This window comes from Zea mays, chromosome 4, assembly GCF_902167145.1.
Source record: "Zea mays cultivar B73 chromosome 4, Zm-B73-REFERENCE-NAM-5.0, whole genome shotgun sequence".
NCBI classification, from domain to species: Eukaryota; Viridiplantae; Streptophyta; class Magnoliopsida; order Poales; family Poaceae; genus Zea; species Zea mays.
In genome coordinates, this window is record NC_050099.1 from 191,084,393 (window position 1) to 191,105,382 (window position 20,990).

The 20,990-nt window shown below is 39.4% G+C and overlaps 1 protein-coding gene and 3 long non-coding RNA genes across 9 annotated transcripts; 1 reads left to right on the plus strand and 3 right to left on the minus strand.

Annotated features, from left to right (window-relative positions):
- Positions 1 to 1,826: 1,826 nt before the first annotated feature.
- On the minus strand, positions 1,827 to 2,879 carry LOC118476994 (uncharacterized). Its single transcript, XR_004857894.1, has 2 exons — positions 2,367 to 2,879; positions 1,827 to 2,290 (listed from the first exon to the last, which is right to left on the minus strand). It is a non-coding gene; the product is annotated as an uncharacterized lncRNA (long non-coding RNA).
- A 720-nt stretch (positions 2,880 to 3,599) lies between these two features.
- On the minus strand, positions 3,600 to 5,585 carry LOC103654313 (uncharacterized). The gene is made up of 3 exons (XR_002269242.1): positions 4,905 to 5,585; positions 4,346 to 4,424; positions 3,600 to 3,946 (listed from the first exon to the last, which is right to left on the minus strand). It is a non-coding gene; the product is annotated as an uncharacterized lncRNA (long non-coding RNA).
- A 3,773-nt stretch (positions 5,586 to 9,358) lies between these two features.
- LOC100304373 (uncharacterized) lies at positions 9,359 to 16,998 on the plus strand. 5 transcript variants are annotated; one of them, XM_020551627.3, is made up of 13 exons: positions 9,359 to 9,574; positions 10,201 to 10,245; positions 10,961 to 11,547; positions 11,635 to 11,715; positions 12,381 to 12,647; positions 13,183 to 13,314; positions 13,397 to 13,570; positions 14,155 to 14,384; positions 15,035 to 15,152; positions 15,515 to 15,646; positions 15,722 to 15,856; positions 15,938 to 16,144; positions 16,474 to 16,998. In XM_020551627.3, the coding sequence occupies exons 3-13, from the start codon at positions 11,008 to 11,010 to the stop codon at positions 16,636 to 16,638; spliced, it is 2,181 nt and encodes a 726-aa protein (XP_020407216.1). In that variant the 5' UTR covers positions 9,359 to 9,574; positions 10,201 to 10,245; positions 10,961 to 11,007; the 3' UTR covers positions 16,639 to 16,998.
- A 1,690-nt stretch (positions 16,999 to 18,688) lies between these two features.
- On the minus strand, positions 18,689 to 20,340 carry LOC103654314 (uncharacterized). 2 transcript variants are annotated; one of them, XR_566022.2, is made up of 5 exons: positions 20,300 to 20,340; positions 20,160 to 20,236; positions 20,047 to 20,082; positions 19,211 to 19,271; positions 18,689 to 18,888 (listed from the first exon to the last, which is right to left on the minus strand). It is a non-coding gene; the product is annotated as an uncharacterized lncRNA (long non-coding RNA). The 2 variants fall into 2 exon arrangements; XR_566021.2 differs by having other exon boundaries at positions 20,001 to 20,082.
- Positions 20,341 to 20,990: the final 650 nt, after the last annotated feature.

Below are 20,990 nucleotides of genomic sequence, written 5' to 3' on the forward strand. Positions count from 1 at the left end.
AAGAACTAAATTGGTTTCCAAACCGGGAGTATAGGTCCCCTATGCACCGGTCTAGAGCCGGCGTCGTACCAATTAAACGCCCATATAATTTGCCGACCAATGGTATGTACGTACCTAGAGTTTAAAAAAAAAGGTTTGAAGCGCAATAAATACTGTGATATATTTTTGTCTTGTTTCATGTGAACGGATTATCATGTTCCATTGAGTTTTATAATTAATCACAGTAATAGCATATAAGGGCGCGTTTGGTAGGCTGTATATGCAACATCTCGCCACGAGCTGGCCTATGAGGAAACGGGTTTTATTTCTGTATCTCGGGAGCCACGTCTTGGTACCATAAAAATTTAAATACTATACTATTTAAAGTGTTTAGAGCACTAAAAACACCATAAAGGACCCAACCGTTCAGCTGTAAATCACATGTTCCAGAAAAAAAATTATACTTTTAAGAAAGAATGTTAGGGATGACGTGAAAGCAAGGACATGACACTAATATGGGTGTAGTATATTTAAGTTATTTAATGGTGTGCTCTAAATTTTATACAAATTTGTAAATAATAGGCACATTGTTTTTTTTATGAGTTGAGCCCTCCTATATTTTAAGACAAGACATGAATTTAAAGCAGTGTTGATGAAGGGAGGCTATACTACACGCTAAGCAAAGCCGTGATGTGGTCGGCGCGGCCACAATTTGGCATGTGTGTAAGCGGTCCTTGCGAGTTTTAAGCTGAGGTGAACGAGGGAGACGACGACAGAGGGGTGGGGTCAATGGTCCCCCTGCTGCTTGCATTGCTACTGCTAGTGCTAGTGCTAGCTGCAGCAGGTCGTCAACAGGTCTCTGCTAATAAAAACCATTGGTCCGTTTCCTGATCTGATACTGATGGTGGGTCACTCCATCGTCAGGACACCACCACCGGCATTCGATATCTTTCTCTTTCTTCTCCATATATTGTTGCCTAGCTACTTGCTCATAATCTCTCTCTCTCTCTCTCTCTCTCTCTCTCTCTCTCTCTCTCTCTCTCTCTCTCTCTCTGCATGCATGGACCATTCAGGTTCACTCTCCTACCACACCACCACTAGCAGCAGCTGCTCTTGTTCTCTCATCGTCAGCACATCGTCTTCCTCTCTAGACCTACCTTGTTTGAATGCACTTATTATATTGTACTCAGTTAGTCAGTTGTTTATGGTAGGAAGAATCTATACGTGCCATGCCATCAGATATGGATTTTTGGTATCTTAATTATTCGGTGCGAGTATATATGGTGGCCGAGCATATGTCTTTTATACCATTGTCATCCCTAACTACCGTATAAACATGTTCTTTCCCATGTGTGTGAAGGAATTATATTCTTCCAGAAACGACCGAAGAAAGGACCTAGTTACTTTAACATAAGACTTAGAGAGTGTTTGGTTTCTAGGGACTAATATTTAGTCCCGTCACTTCATTTTATTTTAATATTTAAATTATCAAATACGGAAACTAACTTTAGACAAAAAAGGTAAAGTATGACAAGTCACTACACGACGGTTCACTTACAGCGACCTACGGTTGGTTGCTAAAACGGCCTTCAGCGACCTACGGTTGGTCGCTAAAAACTTTTAGCGACCCATAAGGATGGTCGCTGTAAGTGCCGTCGCTAAAGGCTTTAGCGACCGGCATCTTTTTAGCGACCGACCGTCTGTTGCTAATATTGTACATTTAGCGACCAATCGTGGGTTGTTGTACTATAGATTTAGCAACCAACCGTAAGTCGTCATACTATACATTTAGCAACTAACAGAAAGTCACTCTTTTACAGTTGTCATTAATAATAATATACATTTAATTAAGCAGCACAAATCACTGATTTTTATACACAAATCATAAAGATATACACAGTTAATCAATATACCATAGCCATAGATCCATCGCATAAACACAAAAGCACCACAATTATATATTCACAAAAGCATCACAATTATAATATCATTCACGACTAGATCATTTACAGATAGCTAGCTAGATCATTCACAAAAGCTCCAGAGATGATCAGTCACAAAAGCACCACAACGACATCACTCCAGCTTGAAGCAGTTCAAAAGCCCACAACTACATCACTAATATTTCATATCACTCCAGCTATTGTTCAAAAGCCCACAACTACATCACTCTAGCTGCTCCAGAGTTGATCAGTCACAAAAGCACCAAAGCTACACTAATGCTTCAAGCAGTTCAAAAGCCTTCAGACAACCACTCCAGCTTCTTGTATCCTCCTGTTTTAAGGTACAAGCTTTCTTTGTCCAAAACACCCTAGAAAAAAGTACATCAAATTAGTATATTGTTGCTACATTTGCAAATAAAAATACAGTTTTGATGCCTTATCTACCTCCACTAGACGGTGTTGCAGCCTTATGCACCAACTTCCAAGCTCATTTAAAGACCCCTCCAAATAGTCCATATTATTATACTGATTCTTCAATATGACATCCCCGATGCATATGATACATCCAAGGAATAGGGAAACTTTTGAACCATCAAGAATAAATCATTTTACTAGGGAACATTTAAAAGAATTGACGGTTGAGGATCATTTCACAAAAGGATGTTTTGCAGAACCCTATGGATGAACATAGGTTAAACAAAAGACTAACATGTCACAAACAATTACAAAAATATGTATCCTGGTAAACTGCAATAATTTTAAAGGGTGAATAGTCAGTCATATAAGTATCAATCATCAGAAAAAATCATGAAGTAACATGTTACTCAGATTAAACGTCATATGGATCATGATAAAAAGACACACAAAATATGCATTAAATCACTAGAAAAACAATAATACCTTTCATAACTCATTTGGTTGTTTATTATTTCCGTCCGCATTAAATCACTAGAAAAACAATAATACCTTTCATAACTCATTTGGTTGTTTATTATTTCCGTCTCAATATTCACCCACTCTACTGACCATATATCCCTCTCCCTCAGTAAATATTTGAACTTTTTTTATTTAGTTCTTGAGTTCTCATGTGTTCTCTGTTTTTTTATGTTTGCTAATTAGAATGCGCTCAAAAGGAAGGTTTAATTTATTCAGATGCGAGGTAAACTGTTACCATGTAAATGACAAGTGGTTATAACTTTGAACAATCCCAGTCTAACCTTATTTGTCCTGTTATCCCACCAGTCAAGAGGATTAGCAAAGAACACTTGCAATTACCTTGCAATTTTAGATTCTGTTGGGAGTACCACAAAACGGAATATATAAAGTTAAGTTCATTACCTTGCAATTTAGTTTCTGTTGGGAGTACCACCGAACTAGCAAGTCAATGGAAGAATTAGCTCTCCCTTTGATTCCTATCCTAGCCAAAACTTTTGCAGAGTTATGGATACAGGAAACACTTGCATAGAAGCTTGCAAGCCAACTTACCTTGATTCTCATTCTCACCGCATTTGTTTTCTCTACTGCTGTCCCTTGTACTATTTGCAGTTGTAGCTAGGGCCATTACATACTACTAACACGAATTTTTGCATGTACAGGGCTACAGGCAGTGGATGCAAGTGATATGTGCCAGTCTAAGAACTTGCATAAGCTATATTTAGCTAGTTTAAGTTCAGAGTAATTAACCAAGCATGGAATTAGGAGTCTACTGCTAGTTAATAAATAATTAAAAGCACATATCAAATACAAATCAAACATAAGCAGTCAAGAGGTTAGCTGTCCAGACAACTCTACTGATTTTTTTTAAAAAGTGGAACAAGTCATCACAAATTATGAAACCTTTGAACAGTGTGCCCTCGGAATGGTACTTCTCAGGGAAACTTGCTCATTTAAGTCATATATAGTTATCACACTTAACCATCACTTTGTCTCATAAAGTAGAATTAAGAGAACTACAATACCTGAGCTCTTCCGAGAGCAAACGTTGGAATTAGAACTTTACCTCCACCAGAAACACATTTATGTACCTAGAGGAAACATATACTCAGTTATGCTTTGGAAGTAAAATCAACTGTGTACACTTCAGAAGATTGGTTTAATACAGTCAGAGTGCATCTTCTTGGACGAAAACATCAGGAATAAAAAATATAGATACACTTAGTGAACTGTGTTGTGTGCCCAAATAATATTAAGCACATACGATCCAAAACCTAGAAAATAGAGTAGTACACCATCGGAAAAGCATTAATTACGAAAATCTACAAATATATACACTGCAGGCTGCAGCAAAGTTCAGATTTTCATACCGCTTTTAAAAACTCCCTCTCTCGGGCAGGCTATATCTCACAAAAATATAGGCAAACAAGAATGGAGAAGGCAGTAACTTTATGATAAAAAAGGCTTCACAGCCTAACAGAGATCCACACCTAGGGCATCCTGGCTTGCCTCTGGTTCATATAATCAAACTGGCTGGGACTCGATGAAATTCAACTGTTGAACTGCAAGCTGAGAAAGAGTGCCATTAATTCCATTATTATCACAGAAAAGAGAAAAGAGGGATAATGAAAATGGGCGTGTAATGCAAACAAGTGAAGATGATACCTTGTAGTAAACATGCCGCTTCTCAGGTTGTAAGAAAAAAATTGCAGGTAGCAACATACTAAGGGAATGTGCTGATCAATATTCATTGCTCCAAAATAAAGTCCCTATTTAACTAAGGGTGTAACTCAATCGTAGTAAAGACTTTTTACACAACTTCATCGGTATTTCAAGAACACACTAATCATGCGTGTGAGATTGGAAACTTAAAGAACACAGACTTAATAATCATGTATGGAGGAAATATGGCACACATGGGACTACATTTCAGGATTCATGGCAGATCAGTGCAAGAAGTCAGAACAATCCAATGTTTAACTTATCTATAAAATTAAGCGGTTTGACATTACATCAAACACAAGGCATGCGGGGACAGTGAGGTCTCACCGGGGTTTGACGACACCGCAACCGGGCTGCCCAAAAAACCCACGGAGCCGACGACGTGCTGCTCGACCACTACCAAGGCGCTGTTGCCGGCTTCAAGTGAGGAGAGGGCACCGAGCTGGTCCCTAGCGAGCAACAAAAGGGAGCTGGGGCGTCCATGGCTGGAGGGTAGGGGGATGGAGGGTTGGCGTCCAGAACATGGGGCGAACTGCAGGTGGAGGAGCAGAGGAGGCGCCGAGTTGCAGAGATGAGGGAGAGAGGAGCAGCAGCCATGGGGTGGCGACCTGTGAGCTATGGCGAGGGAGGAGCTCAAGCAGAGCCGGTGGCGCGCTGGCGCGGAGAAAACATGGGGACAGCGCCACGACACAGGAGCGCGCGGGATCCGTCGAGGCCACGACCTGGGCGACCTGCAGAGATGCGGGAGAGAGGAGCAAAGATGAGGTTGGCGCCAGCGTTCAAGAGCAGCGGCTGGTGGAGCTCAGCGCCGTGGAGGAGCAGAGAGCACCATGGTTGGGGGAGACGCCATGGGGGAGCTCGGCCAGGGGCTTTGGCGGTCGTGTTTGGTACCATGGGCGGCGGCGTGCAGGAGAGGCTGAGTAGGGAGAGATGGAGATGGGCGCCGCGCCTCGCCGCCTGGCGGCCTGGCGGGTGGGGGCCTGGGCATGGCCGGTTGGCCTAGGGTTAGAGGCGTAGTGTGGGCTGGAATAGGATTTCGTTTGTTTAGTAGGCCTTTAGATGGGCTTTGTTGAGTAAATAAGAAACACAAAAATCACGTACCCCTATAGCGACCTACCATCAGTCACACATTTACCTCTATAGCGACCGACCATAAGTCGTTAAATTTTTAGACTTTTAGCGACCCACAGACCGTCGCTACAAACGCATTTAGCGACCAACCGTCAGTCCATAACTTTTAGCGACCAACTGTCGGTCCCTAATAAGGGTCGCTAAAGATCACCCGTCGTGTAGTGAGTTAGGCGGCGAACCAAACAGGTCCTCATCGATTTTATTAAATTTAGAAAATAACAAATGAGTACGAAAACCAGAGCGTAAAGTACACATACAATTATATTATCGTAATGTAGCAATACTCATGATCAGAAGGAACCTAAAACATCTGAAACAATTCCATCTGTAGGCTGTAGCTATGAACTCGTGGGCGCAAGAATTTGGATTCAATGGACGCTAGTGGGCCCTTCTTAGGAAACGAGACCGACTTGCGGGGTGCTAATGGGCTGCCATGTGCCGCTTTGCTGGGCTGAAACCTCAATACAAGCGAGGCAGCGGGAGAAAGCTAGCTGAGCGCTGAGCCAAATAAATAAAAGAAAATGGAAATAGTTACTCAATGGACTTTCAGCCCTGGTTGACGAACTTTCGGCCCGGGTAGGGAATCCAATGCCAAGGGGAAGGAGGGGGTACAGGTGGGTTTTGGCCCGGTAAATAAATTAAGGACTACCTCCTTCATCGTTCTTAGAGATTGAGTGAAAAACTAACTTATTTTCCTCTCAATCTCTAGAATCCTGAACAGAATTTAAGTTTTCAAACTAACCCTAGGGACCGATACGAGAATTTTGAAGGGCTTGCTTGATTCAAATCGGAACGAAGTTTCTAAGTTTACGAGTTTGGATGTGATTTAGCGGAACGACTAGAAGAGCTCAATAGCACACACAAATACAGCCTGCATGTGTGGGTATGATGCATGATTCTCTCTATAGATAAAATAACTTTTTTACCTATGCTACGACAATATACTCCTTTCCCTTCAAAAGTGACAAGTGTATTCTAAGTTTACGAGTTTGGATGTGATTTAGCGGAACGACTAGAAGAGCTCAATAGCACACACAAATGCAGCCTGCATGTGTGGGTATGATGCATGATTCTCTCTATAGATAAAATAACTTTTTACCTATGCTACGACAATATAGTCCTTTTCCTTCAAAAGTGACAAGTGTATTCTACGTTTACGAGTTTGGATGTGATTTAGCGGAACGACTAGAAGAGCTCAATAGCACACACAAATGCAGCCTGCATGTGTGGGTATGATGCATGATTCTCTCTATAGATAAAATAACTTTTTTACCTATGCTACGACAATATAGTCCTTTTCCTTCAAAAGTGACAAGTGTATTCTACGTTTACGAGTTTGGATGTGATTTAGCGGAACGACTAGAAGAGCTCAATAGCACACACAAATGCAGCCTGCATGTGTGGGTATGATGCATGATTCTCTCTATAGATAAAATAACTTTTTACCTATGCTATGACAATATACTCCTTTCCCTTCAAAAGTGACAAGTGTATTTTGAGTAAAACATCTTTTATATGTAAATCCTAAACTTGCATGTATTGACTAATTATCAATCAAAATACTGGATTTACTATCTAATTTTGTTAATAACCTTTTTATTGTCCAATTTTATTAATGATAGTTTCCATAATAAAACTCAAAGGTCCATTTGAGTTTTAAATTTTGTCTTGTCTTGCGCAATAAGTTCGAAACTAAATTCATGAAATCTAGAGATCGTAACCAAGTTTGTTTCGGTTTTCTATTCTTTTGTGTATAGTAATCCTAAATCTATCCTCCTATATAATCGTGAGTGTGTTCTCACCAAATGATACGAGTAATAACCAATCTTCTACGAGTTAGATTTTAGACAAGGAAGTTATCGGTACTACGCGATCTCAATCCTCTCCATCCCTAATGTCGATCTAACGAGGAGAAGGATAACAACGTCTGCAGAATCTCGCTCCGCTAAAGAACTTGTGTGAGTTGAAACGAATTAGGTTTGTAGGCATCGACCACACGATTGATCACCGAGTTGACCTATACCACAACGTCTAGGGACTTTAGCAACACTGCAAACTCATCTTCGACCATACTAGAGTAATCCTCGTCATGAGTAATTATGAGTTCATTCAAGATAGATTTAATCTACTACGTTAACATGTTTGTATTGTCGTGCATTATTTATCCATTGTTTATATAGTGTTTGCCTTAAGAATTAATTTAATCTTAAAACACACAACTATTTAATAATCCAAAGATATGATATGCACTTTAAAATAGGTAATAACATTGTTGAGGCGACAAACATAAGTTTTGTGGATCGGTCTTTTAAAAATGGACCATAAAATTTGATTTGTGGCTCACTGCTATGAACAATTTTTGGGTTGTCAAGCCTTATATATGTCCTCTAACTGTTGAAAAACGGGCAGAGGTCAGCAAGAATAATATGATAACAATAGGCTTCATCTTAAACATGTTGTCTGACAAGCTCTATGATATGTACATGGACATAAAGAGTGTAAGAGAGCTCATGGAGGCTATCGAACATAAGTATGATGCTTGCAATGCTAAACATGAGTTGTATGTCATTGAGTATCGTCATGACTACACGATGGTTGGCATCTACTCTGTAGTTGAGCAATCTCATGAGATGAACTCATTGTTGGTAAGCTCTAACAACTTTGAATGTATCTTGCGCTAATGCATTTGTGGCTAGCGACATTATTGCTAAATCACCTTCAACCTAAAGGGATTTCGCCACAGCTCTAAAACACGAGATGGAAAACATATCGCGTGAGAATTTGTTAGCCTCTCTTGATGTTGAAGAAAAGGCTCATGCAAAGAATGGTGCATCCAAATCGTGAGACATAGTCTAGTACTAATGTCACATAACATGCTGCAAAAAAGAAGGGAAAGCCAAAGGTAATACAGATAACTAAATATAATCTAATTAAATAACTAATTACATATATAAGAACTACATGGTAAGACGAGACACCTAATTAGTCTATGACCCGTTCATGTGATGCTACAAGATTAAAGCCATGTTTGGTTCCTTTTGTCACATGACTAAACTTTAGTTACTGAAGTATGATGTTTGGTTTTAATGACTAAACATTAATTATAATACACAAATATTATTATCCTATTTAATAGGGCACATGTAAGAAGGGAATGTTAGATATAGTAAAAACGTCATTTTAGTTATTTTTAGTCGTCATTGTCTTGGTTACTAAAGGTCTAAAGTTCAGTAGTGGACTTTTAAATTGTGTTTGGTTCATGACAAATATTGGAAATATGTTTTTAAAAATACATTATGTAAAACTTAGTTCATTCTTGGCTTTGGATTCTGTGCCGGAGAAATAAAATCCAAGAATGAGGTGTGAGCTGCATTTTTTGGGATAATGTGCAAGGGTCATATTCTATATTACACGGAAAATCAAACACGAACTTAGTCACTCGACAAATAAAAAAAACGAAAAAATCACTATTTAGTATTCATCTATATAATTAATATTAAAATTAGATTATATTTAATAATTACATCCAAATACTCAATGGGAAACGAGCAAACGAAACACATACGAAAACAAACCGTAGCAGTTGCCCTGCTCCGTGCGATACGACGCGTGGGCAAATGAGTGATGGGGGAGGGCCCATCCCACGGTGACCGAACAAACAAGTACCACCCAGGCAGGCAGGCTTCTTCCTGCGGGATTCGACGCGGAGCGGAAGCCCCAGTGGCCAGTGCCCACCACCTTCACGCCTCCTCGCGTCGTCGCAACCGCAGATCTGGCCAACGGCCCCCGACCGATCGACCCCCCTCCCCCTCGGCGCGGCGAGGCGCAGGTGAGGCTCGTCCTGTTGCGCGGCTTCTTCTGCTTTGGTAATTTTCTTCTTCCCCAACGCCATCGTCCCCAGCGAGCGGCCTCACAACAGCACTAACCCAACCTCTTCACGCTCTTCCGGGACTGGGGGTGGCGGGATCCTCAGCTGCTGGCTCCAACCCCGCTCTGATTTAGTTTCCTAATTAAAAACGTGATAAATATGTCCCCCCTCCCTCTGTTCCCCTTCCTCCCCCCGTGCAATTCCCACGGCCGCCGCATCCAGTTAGTTGCGTTGTGTATTAGGGAACTCCACGCGGGAGGTCACATCTGCTCGTCTCATTTATATATCTCTAGTTTTATTTACCAGTACTATACTATATCTATCTATCCTTACGAACCCCGTTGCCCGTCATCATCTCCTTGTCAACTTCGTTGCTTCTTCCATAAAAGTAAAGTGGCCTGCGATTTTTCTAGCGCCGATCCGCCCTGCCACGTCTTGCCATCACGCGCATCAGCGGCTGGCTGGTTCTACATGCCAGCAGCCCAGCACACCTTCCTTGCGCTACTATTATTATCTTAATATCCGCGGCTGCGCTTTGGAAGGTTCTTGCTTCGGCATACCGCTAAGTAGTTCCCCTATCATGGATCATCACCCATGTTGCACTGACTCGATGTTGTTCTGCAGCAATTCAAGTGTATCACCGTTGTTACTTCCATAACGTGCTAACAGGTATAACACTGTAGTTTCTTTTTAATATGCACTAGTCAAGTTACTGTCAGTGCTCCAGTTATAGTAAAAAAAATTCATGGGAGAAGGCACTGGTGATAATTTAGACATGTCAATTCTAACAAGAATTGCTACAAACGATGCACCGCTGTTGAAATTTGGAATTATTCTGTGTCTGTTAAAGTTTAGGTCTATCGATGTGAAAAGTGCCTCTAGTTTCACTGCTATCCTTGCCATCAAAATCGTGTTCTTGCGTTATTGTCACTCATGTCCATCATGATGCCCTGGGCACCTTCATTGCTTAACCATGAAGCAAGCTGCAATTTTCTAACGTCTTTGCGCTCTGTCCTGTTCGTCATGTGCATCATACCTTGCATGTTTCAATCGTCCACTTTGCACATTGCATATTTACTGAGCTTTGTAAGGTTCTTGCTCTGACATAGGGCTAACTCTGAATCTGGTGCCGCTCAGATGCTGGAATCATTGATACCACCCGAATATTGTTCATTTTTTGTAGTAGTTAGAATAACACCTTTTTTTCCTTTGCATTATGCTGCCTAGTGGTGTGGTACCCATGGTAGTATTCCCCCATCATGGATCATCACCCATGTTGGCATGTTGCACTCACTCAATGTTGTTATGTACAAATTTAAGTGCATCAGAGTTGTTGCTTTTATAGTATGCCAACATGGATAACCCTGTGATTACTTTTATGCAGTCAAATTTGTCAAGCTACTGTTGATGCTCCAGATATAGTAGAAAACCATGGGAGAAGTTAGTGATGATAATTCCAACATGTCCTTTCTAAAAAGAATCGCTACAAGTGACGTGCCACTGTTGAAAGAGTATGGTGTGAATGGAGTTGTTGTCGCCCTGCTTCTGGCTGTAGTTACTCCTGTCCTGCTTTCCATGATGTTTGGCAAGAAGACAAAGCAAAGGGCGGTGCGAGCTGATGTGGGTGGAGAGGAGGGATTTGCAATGCGGAACAACAGGTTTTCCTCCTTAGTTGAAGTCCCATGGGAGGGCGCCACGACAATGTCAGCTCTGTTCGAGATGGCCAGCAAAAAGTACTCTCGACAGAGGTGTCTTGGCACGAGGAAGCTAATTAAGAGGGAATTTATGGAATCTTCTGATGGTAGGAAGTTTGAGAAACTGCACCTTGGTGAATATGAATGGGATACCTACACTGAGGCATTTAATCGTGCATGTAATTTTTCTTCTGGACTTATCAAGATGGGCCACGACCTAGATAGTCATGCTGCTATCTTCTCTGATACAAGAGCTGAGTGGATCATTGCTGCTCAGGTAATCAAATAATGCATGCCACTGTATCAGGACACCCGTTGGAACTTGTGAAGCTCTCTGACTGTAGAATCATCTTTTTTCTTTTAGGGATGCTTCCGACAAAATTTAACGGTTGTAACAATATATGCATCTCTTGGTGAGGATGCATTGGTGCATTCACTAAATGAGGTAATGTGGATTTGGTGCACTGTCATACAGTTTTTATTTTTTTGGTGGGGGGGGGGGGGTCATCTTTCCTTGGACTCTATCCAGTTGAGAACTACTCCGTATGCAATTAGCCAATTACGTTTGTATGTAGTCTTTATTTAACTTGATAGCTTTAGAAACAAACCTGTATGTCAGTTGTTTATAAGTGCTTGATGTCCGTATCAGAACGTGCTTAGTGCTTACTGGTATACTCCCTCCGGTGCAGTAAAAGAAGTCATCCTGCGCGTGACCGAGCGTGCACAAAAAGAAGTCATAGCACGCGTGGGTCTGGGATTTGGACGTTGTTGCCCCTAGTAATTGCACAAAAAAAGATGCATTTAATAGGAATCGAACTTGAGACCTCCAGTCTAGAATGCCTTGGAGCTGCTGCAGCAACCAATCAAGCCTGATTGTTTTAGTGATGTTAATGCACCCATATCCCTATTTAATAGGGGCAAACAGGGAAAACTCTATGATAATTAATCACTCCTTGGTATGCACAATCATGTCCTAAATGACTACCTTTACTGCACTGGAGGGAGTACATTATTTCGAGTCCAAGTGTTGAAGTACTGGAGGAACTCAATGAGCACTGAGCAGCAATTCATTTGGTCACACATCTTAAATACTCCTTTGTTGAATTTCAGACACAGGTTTCAACTCTGATATGTGATTCGAAGCAACTTAAGAAGATACCTGCAATCAGCTATAAATTGCAGAGTCTTAGGCGTATTATCTATATTGAGGATGAACCTGTCGAGGCTGAGACACTGAACCAAGTGAAGCATTTGACAACATTGTCTTTCACTGAAGTAGAGGAGCTTGGCAAGACATCTCATGTTGATGCAAGGTTACCTTCAGGCTCTGATACTGCAGTTATCATGTATACAAGCGGAAGTACTGGTCTTCCCAAGGTATACTGTTGATCAAAGATTTTGCAATTTTTTATGTGTTCATAATCTTGTAATTTCCATGAACATAAACAAAAAAGTTGAAAGGAGACTGGTGCTGAATAAAAAATCAGAACCCACAGTTGGTCCCAATATTTGCTTGGATATATGTGAGTGTCCTTACTTGATGCAGAATCTACAGTGGCAGGACCAATTGGGTCATTACGAGTGATGTGGAACAAATGAGCCACATCTTGATGTTCATTGCAGAATTTTTTAGTCTAATGCATAGATGATAACTAACACTGCAAAATTTATAGTGGTCAAAGCTTTCACTTGACATTGCTTATAAAATATGCATACCAAACTCTGATGCTAGTGCACTAAAATGTGTAAGAACTGAAAGACTAGTTTTCTGGAGTTTATCATGCCACATCGACTAGTTAGTTATGTTGTAGCATGTTAGGGGTTTAGTTTCTTCCTATGATTTTTATTGCTGAAATCATTGTTTTACTAGGTGTGTTCCTCTCCTGTAATTTAATTATTCATTTCGATGTAGGGTGTAATGATCACACATGGCAACATGGTGGCCACAACTGCAGCAGTCATGACAATAGTCCCAAACCTTGGCATGAATGATGTTTATCTGGCTTATCTTCCATTGGCTCATGTCTTTGAACTAGCAGGGGAGGTGATATATATATTATAATTCATATACATGTTGTTTTACAAGAGTTGCCACTATCTTTAATGATACGATGTTGTCAATCCAGACTGTCATGTTAGCTTCTGGCAGTGCCATTGGATATGGTTCAGCATTAACTATGACTGATACATCGAACAAGATTAAGAAGGGAACAAAAGGAGATGTTTCTGTACTGAATCCTACTCTTATGATTTCAGTTCCTGCAATTTTGGATCGTATCAGAGATGCAGTATTTAAGAAAGTGAGTTTATTTCTTGAATTTTATATTTCCACCAAATGCCCTTGATTAGCATTGTTACTGTTAGAATATTCTATGTATATGGTAATTATAACCTAGCATAGAATGCTTTGGCTAAACGTTCCTTTGTATAGTCACCATTGTGCTCAGCTTTTTGTGGTGCAACTATGCTCAATTGATAAAAGTGGTACATAACTTGACCAAGCTTTAGATTTTGAGTACCCCTCTCTTTTGGCATATCTTGTCACACTTTTAATTTTGTGGCTAGAATATGAGGTCACTGTTAAGAGAGTTCATTTGTTTCATGTGGTAGGATTTCCAGGCAGTTATACAAGGTCACATACTATGCAGACAACCATGCTTCTATGTCTTTGAATTAGATTGGCATGCTGATTTTCAATAACACATACTCCCTCCGTTTCTTTTTATTTGTCGCTGGATAGTGCAATTTTACACTATCCAGCGACAAATAAAAAGAAACGGAGGGAGTAATTAACTTCCTTTAATGGCATTAATCATGTAGGATCATGAGTAAGCAATCAACAATTTTTTATTGGGAAAATTAATGTTTCTATTTCTCTTTCCAGGTTGGTGAGAAGGGTGGCCTGACAAAAAAGCTGTTTGATTTTTCATATAAGCGAAATATTGCAGCAATTGAAGGGAGTTGGTTTGGATCTTGGGCACCAGAGAGGATGTTATGGGATCACATTATTTATAAACCAATACGGGCAATGCTTGGAGGACGTCTAAGATTTGTTCTTTGTGGTGGTGCACCTCTGTCAAGTGACACACAAAGATTTATGAATATATGTCTAGGGTAATGTCTTCTCCCCTGCTTATCTCAAATTACAATTTATTATCTTAGCTGATCGAATGTATGGTATAATATGATTCTTAGTTATGGAACAGTATATCATTGAGATCCTATATTCCACTAGGCTCAGAATCTTCAACTAGTTGTTATACATGAAACTCTTAAACATAGTTACTTGGTTCGTAGCAGCTGTAAATTCATTCCCATACATTTGACTAGGGATTGTTAGACTATGAATTTGCAATCATAGTTTGCTTTTAAAAGCTCTTGACCAGTGTTCTTGTTGAATTAAAAAAAAACTCGGCCAGGGAGGGTAAGGTATTATCTTAATAGAAGGCCACGACAACGGTCCCGACTGAGAAACCCCTGATTTCTTGTTGAATGTACACAAATGACAAATTTGACATGCTCATATTGGGTCCAGGTCCATGTTATCCTGATTCAGTCATTATCAGTTGTATTAGTTCATTCTTAAATATGTAGAGTTATTATTATTCTGAATTTCCTTGCTGATTCAAAGGTGATAAACTGAAGAGTACTAATCAGTGGAATTTTCTACATTCAATCGCATGTGTAGCCTATGAACTTTCCTGACAAGGCAAGTTGTTTCCTTTGTTTCTTGTCCTTAATATGCTACTTAATTGTTGCTGCAGTGTCCCAGTGGGTCAAGGCTATGGATTGACTGAAACTTGTGCTGGAGCAGCTTTCACTGAATGGGATGATACAAGTGTGGGTCGTGTTGGTCCACCACTTCCTTGTTGCTATGTGAAGGTTTGTGTTCACGAATTTGATGTTTGCTGGATCTGTTAACAAATATATTTGATATTCATGTGGCAGATGTAGCAGATGAAACCTGCATTAAAAGGAATGAGTGATAGATTTAAGTGTCTGAGAGTGTCATGCTTGGCACTTTTTCTGGATGCACTTTATCAACCACATAGCTAAGAATTTTAGTTTCTTTCAATGGAATGCTCAAACTTTCCTGTTACATACTTGCCCCCAACTATTTATCTGATTTTGATTCCCTAACAAGTACACTGGACACTTCCACTTCCCTGAAAGACTCCTCTTACCAGCATGTCCAGGCCTTAATTATCTGAAATATGTTATTTTTTTTCGTTGAACCAATGTAGCTTGTCTCATGGGAAGAAGGTGGTTACAAGATTTCTGATTCTCCAATGCCGAGAGGAGAGGTCGCGGTTGGTGGACACAGTATAACAAAAGGTTATTTCAACAATGAAGCAAAGACGAACGAAGTATACAAGGTAAGATTCTATCAGAGGTCCAGAACATTATAGCCTTAGAGGGTTGACTTTATTTCCATTTCATATGACCTACAGGTTGATGAGAGGGGCATACGCTGGTTCTACACTGGTGATATTGGTCAGTTCCATCCTGATGGGTGCCTTGAGATTATTGACAGGAAAAAAGATATAGTAAAGCTTCAGCATGGAGAATATGTGTCTCTTGGCAAGGTTTGTTTGTTAGTTTTTTTTAAAAAAAATTCCTACTGTGAATATTTTGTTGAACGAGTGATTTACCGTCTCTCTTTGCAGGTTGAATCGGCTCTAGCAACAAGCAACTATGTGGAGAACATCATGGTTTATGCCGATCCATTTCATAACTACTGTGTTGCCCTGGTTGTTCCAGCGCACCAGGCCTTGGAGAAGTGGGCTCAGAATTCCGGGATGAACTATGAAGGCTTTGGAGAGCTTTGCCAAAACGACCGAGCAATTAAGGAGGTTCAGCAATCGCTATCAAAGGTTAGACATAACTCAGTTGATGGCGTCTTACATGACTAAAAAACTATACTAACAGAGTTCAAAGGCCGTGTGTCAAAGGAAGAGTACCTCTTTGGTTTTCAGAGGCACAATTTTGCATCTGAAAGGTTGCAGCGTGTTCTGCTTTGCCTTTTCTCGTACCAATAGCGAGCTAGGCAACAGTCATGTGCCTTGAAACCTTTTTTTTCCCCATGGTGGACATGTTACTCATGCTAGGTTTTTTGTTTATGTTGCAACGGTGGATTAGAGCCTATGTGGACCATTTTTTTTTTTCAATTTTACAAAGGTGTGACATACTCGAACTGGTGCAGGCCGCAAAAGCAGCGAGGCTCGAGAAATTCGAGGTGCCAGCGAAGATCGTGCTGTTGCCTGAACCGTGGACGCCGGAGTCCGGGCTGGTGACCGCAGCGCTTAAACTGAAGAGGGAGCAAATAAAGGCCAAATTCAAAGGCGATCTGGACAAGCTCTACCACTGAAGAAGCGACAGAGGACGGTTTAATTTGCACCTACTGCTTCCAGACGCTTGCGGTGCCAAAAGCTGCCTGGATGGAACTTTTACTGACCTGCACGAGTGGTGTGTGTGTGTGTATCCCAGCTGCTGATACACAGGAGCTTCGTTCTTCTGTGACTGTGACTGAGGGAAAATAAACCCAGTGTTGGAATGATCTTGATTTGTAATAGCTTCACGTCATGGGATTTTAATTTTGTCATAGCACAGAGGATGCTCAATTTCACGTCCGTTACGGGTCAGTTATGACACTAAGCATATTGTAAATGATGTTTTTTTATATAGACACAATAAATAGGCCCTGGGCACATCACCTAATGGTACTCTATATCGCCATCTATTGATTTGTAATGGGAAGACGGACGAGGTTGGTTAGTTTTGAGGTTAAAGTAGGATGAGGCGGAGGCGATCCCCTCGATTTTTTAGACCACGTCATCACTAAAAGTAGCTTTGGTGTTCACCTTGTTCTCATGTGACTTGTATCTAAACACTAAAGAAAATATGACTAACTATTTCTATCCTTTCTTGTAGGTCCAACCAAACACTTGGCAATCTCTTTCTATTCTTTTTTTTTGACGTCTAACCAAACATAATATCGCGCGTCCATCCATCTGACTGCGTCCAACCAATCCATCCATTTGACTGCAAATAACGATGCTTGCAAATCTTATTCCTGTGTAGGACTGGGTATAGGACTGGAGAGTCTGGAGTATGCATGTATGCGTGCTCTAACATTGGAACCATGCATGATAGTCTCATTCCCATCATGCCCCACGTACGTATGTGGGACTTGGGAGCATGCATGCAGATGCAACGATATGCACACTTCAGATAAAGTTCATTCATGCAACAAGACCGAACTTAGTAGAGGTTTCATAAAAGTTTTTTTATGGATACGACGACTAAATATACACTGACATAGCACCGTATTGAGGAAGATACACGATCAAAGTTTTACATGAGCGGGGGGATAGAGAGTTTTATGGAGGATCAATCTCTCCTACATTGTTCTCAAAATATGGGTGTGTCGAAAAAGCTGGTCTTGTCGTGAATTCAAATGAGTCGAATATTTGCCCTTCACGACTTTGCCATGGTAAATTTGATTATTTGACACAACTATCAAATTTAAATTTAATCCCGAATTACTTTAGTCAACGATTATATGTGTCACGTGCGCGTAATCTAAGAACCTCTCAAGCCTCACAAGGTAGCAAATGTGAGTTATTTGCCACTGTTAGAACTAGTTTATTCTGATTTGTCCAAGATGAATGTTATAATTAAAGGTAACAAACTACTTCATGATGCTTATGGATGATTGTACTGTATTTTGCTATGTATACTTGCTAAAACAAAAAAAGATTAAGTTTTCAATTACTTAAGACCTAGAAAGTTGGTGCAGAAAATTAACGTGAAAGGAAAAGTGAACATTGAGCTCGATAGAGTTTGCGCTTATTACTCTTAGTGATCGACACACGAAGTAAAACATAGTCAACTTTAAGTAAATATATATAAGATAGTCATAATATTTATGATATATGGTACGTATAGTAATATTAGTCATTGAATATATTTTTTATAATGCAGTTATTCATCGATACAAATGCTGTTAATATTTTTTAATCAAACTTAATTAAATTTTTTTGACTAACACTTTTTTTTGTGGCACTTGACGAAATTAAGGACGGAGTAGTAGCGAGGGAGTAGTTAGCTAGTATTAATTTCTATAGAACTAGGTGAGTGCCCGTGCGTTGCAACGGAAACATATAATAGCATGATAATTTATATACAAATGTATGTTATAAGAAAAAGATTTCGTAATCCATTTGTGATCCTAGTTATACATAAATTTTATTATTTTTATGTAGCTATTTCACCACTACATTGCAACCATCAGTACTATACAGACTTCTATATATGATTTTAATAATGTCATATCAATTGCATCATTTAAATACTAAGACTATCACAATAAATTACAAACTTATACAAATCTTTAGGAAATATCACAAGGCCTTACAATTCAAACAGATACTCAATATATATAACAGTACATTCCATTAATAACATGTCCACAAGTCATCATATGCCATATGTCTTTTACCTTAAACTCCTAGTAACAACGAAATTGATCAATGACACATATCGCAACAGTTATCTTTTGTGCCGGTATCTTAGGGGATTCATAGAGAGGTCGAAGAACCTCAAGCACACAGTAAGCCTGTATTAAAACACAAGAAAATTTAGATACATATCTGCTAAAAATTAAAATATGAGTAGATGTATATCTTAACAACCTGATCACACGAGATAGAGAAAGTGCACTGGAAGCTCGTGGTGGAGCAAACAACAGAGAGTTTTAATAATTAAGATGTTGCTATAAAAAATTTTCAATCTCTCTAGGTTGTAAATGTAGGATGTAACTATTGAGAAATTGAACAAGATCAATAGAAATAGAGATCATACCCGTCATCATGGGTGTGGAAAAAGCAAAATGTCAGCTAAAGTAGGCCTATATAGTATCAAATATGGAATTAACTAACCTCAATACAAGAGAACAACATTTCGAACACTTTGGTTCAAATCATTCATTAATTGCAGGACCTGCGCAAGACAAAAATTCTTGGAGCTTCTAGATATATCACACCATACAAAAGGATACAAATTTGGATATGATGTCAACAGTGACATCGGAACCCCCAACACTGTCTTCGAGGTAATTCAGATCTAGCACAATACATTATTATTGTTTGACTTTTATTACCATAAGACTACTGCTAAAGTTATGAAAATTAGGTAGGTTCCTGTGGAGCAAAGGAGTAGAACACAAATAGACAACACTACAAGATGTGACAGTGTCTCGCATTGGAAGCCTAGCATATACAAGAGCTAGTGTTGTAGCATTGATGCAAGCTGAGTAGCTGACCTTGTTCCTGTTGTGCATATGGTGATGGTCAAGACGACAATAATTTTGAAGCACAATCTATGGTTACATTATTTCCAAGAAGCAAAAGAATAATATGTTATAACATGACTCAATAACATAGGTTAAATTATTTTCAAGAAGCAAAAGAAAAATATACCATAGCATGAGTAATAATTGACTAAGATAGAAACAAATAGTATGCTACACTGGGTAATGTAGATAAATATAAAAGGCATACAACATAATTGGTATACATTCTCCAGATTGTCTCATCATGCCAAGTAAAAAATCTAGATTTACTCAACCCACAGAAATAATGGTCTTGCTTGATCTCATTTTAGGACATAACAAAAAAGGAAGCTTTGTTCAAAAATAAATAATAGAGGGGTTCTAAGAGTGAATACAACCTGGGACAACTTCAACAATGAGAAAGAAGTGAAGCAGAACACCTACCATCATCAGCTTGAAGAACTTGGACATGACATCAATCTGCAAAAAAGTATAACAAACATTGTAAGTTGGCCCTGATATCATATTAAAAAACTGATGTTTTTTAAAAGACCGACCTGAGTGTGGCATTAAATGCGTTAATATGCTTGCCTTCGTTTTATGTCGAATAACAAGAGAAGTTTCTGTTGATCGCCTGTCAGATGATTGTAGCGTTATTTCACTATCATAGTTATTTGGGAAATGAAAGACCATGTACCTTCAAGCTGAACCCACTTTAGTTCACTATATTTCATGCAGCTATCGATTTTGCACAATGGGTGTTCACCTAACAACAAATAAAGCAAGTCAACTAAATTATACTGCAGAAATATAGTATTGTTTGTTATGCTGGATGCTACTCGTGAAATTCCTGGTCTTAACCACCATCCAAATAAAATATACATTTCCTTTCAACTACCACTCATTTTATTTTCTATTGATTATTTTCCAAAACAAATTGCATAGGCATTGATGTGCTAATATTCGAAATTATACAAATTATTTATAAACTTTAATTACATATAAAATAATCTTAATTATTCCTGCAATTGTATAATACAAAAACAAATTATGTTGTACTTCAGTTTTTGATGAATACAAAAATGAAAGGCACAAAAAATTATTTTGTAAACAATTTGGCAAAAAAAATTTGTATTCGTCCACCTTTCTTTGTTGCAAACTTCACATGCATGACAGTAACATATGCATCTTTCGAGTCCAAGTGTGATCCACTTTTGACAGTGCACACATCTTGCATCTATTTAATTGATGGGAATCACTGGAAGAAATGAGTTGCCTTGAACATGTTACCAATTGCATTAGCTTAACTAATCTCAAAATGGATCCCGATTATATTTGGGACTTGGGAGCAATAGGGAGACAATAAGGGGTAGAGTACTCACAAGTCC

Coding starts and splice junctions, on each gene's coding strand:
- LOC100304373 (XM_020551627.3), top strand. CDS start 11,008: ATGGGAGAAGTTAGTGATGATAATTCCAACATGTCCTTTCTAAAAAGA. Junction 13,315..13,396: donor TCTTTGAACTAGCAGGGGAG/GTGATATATATA, acceptor TTGTCAATCCAG/ACTGTCATGTTAGCTTCTGG. Junction 16,145..16,473: donor TTCAGCAATCGCTATCAAAG/GTTAGACATAAC, acceptor GAACTGGTGCAG/GCCGCAAAAGCAGCGAGGCT.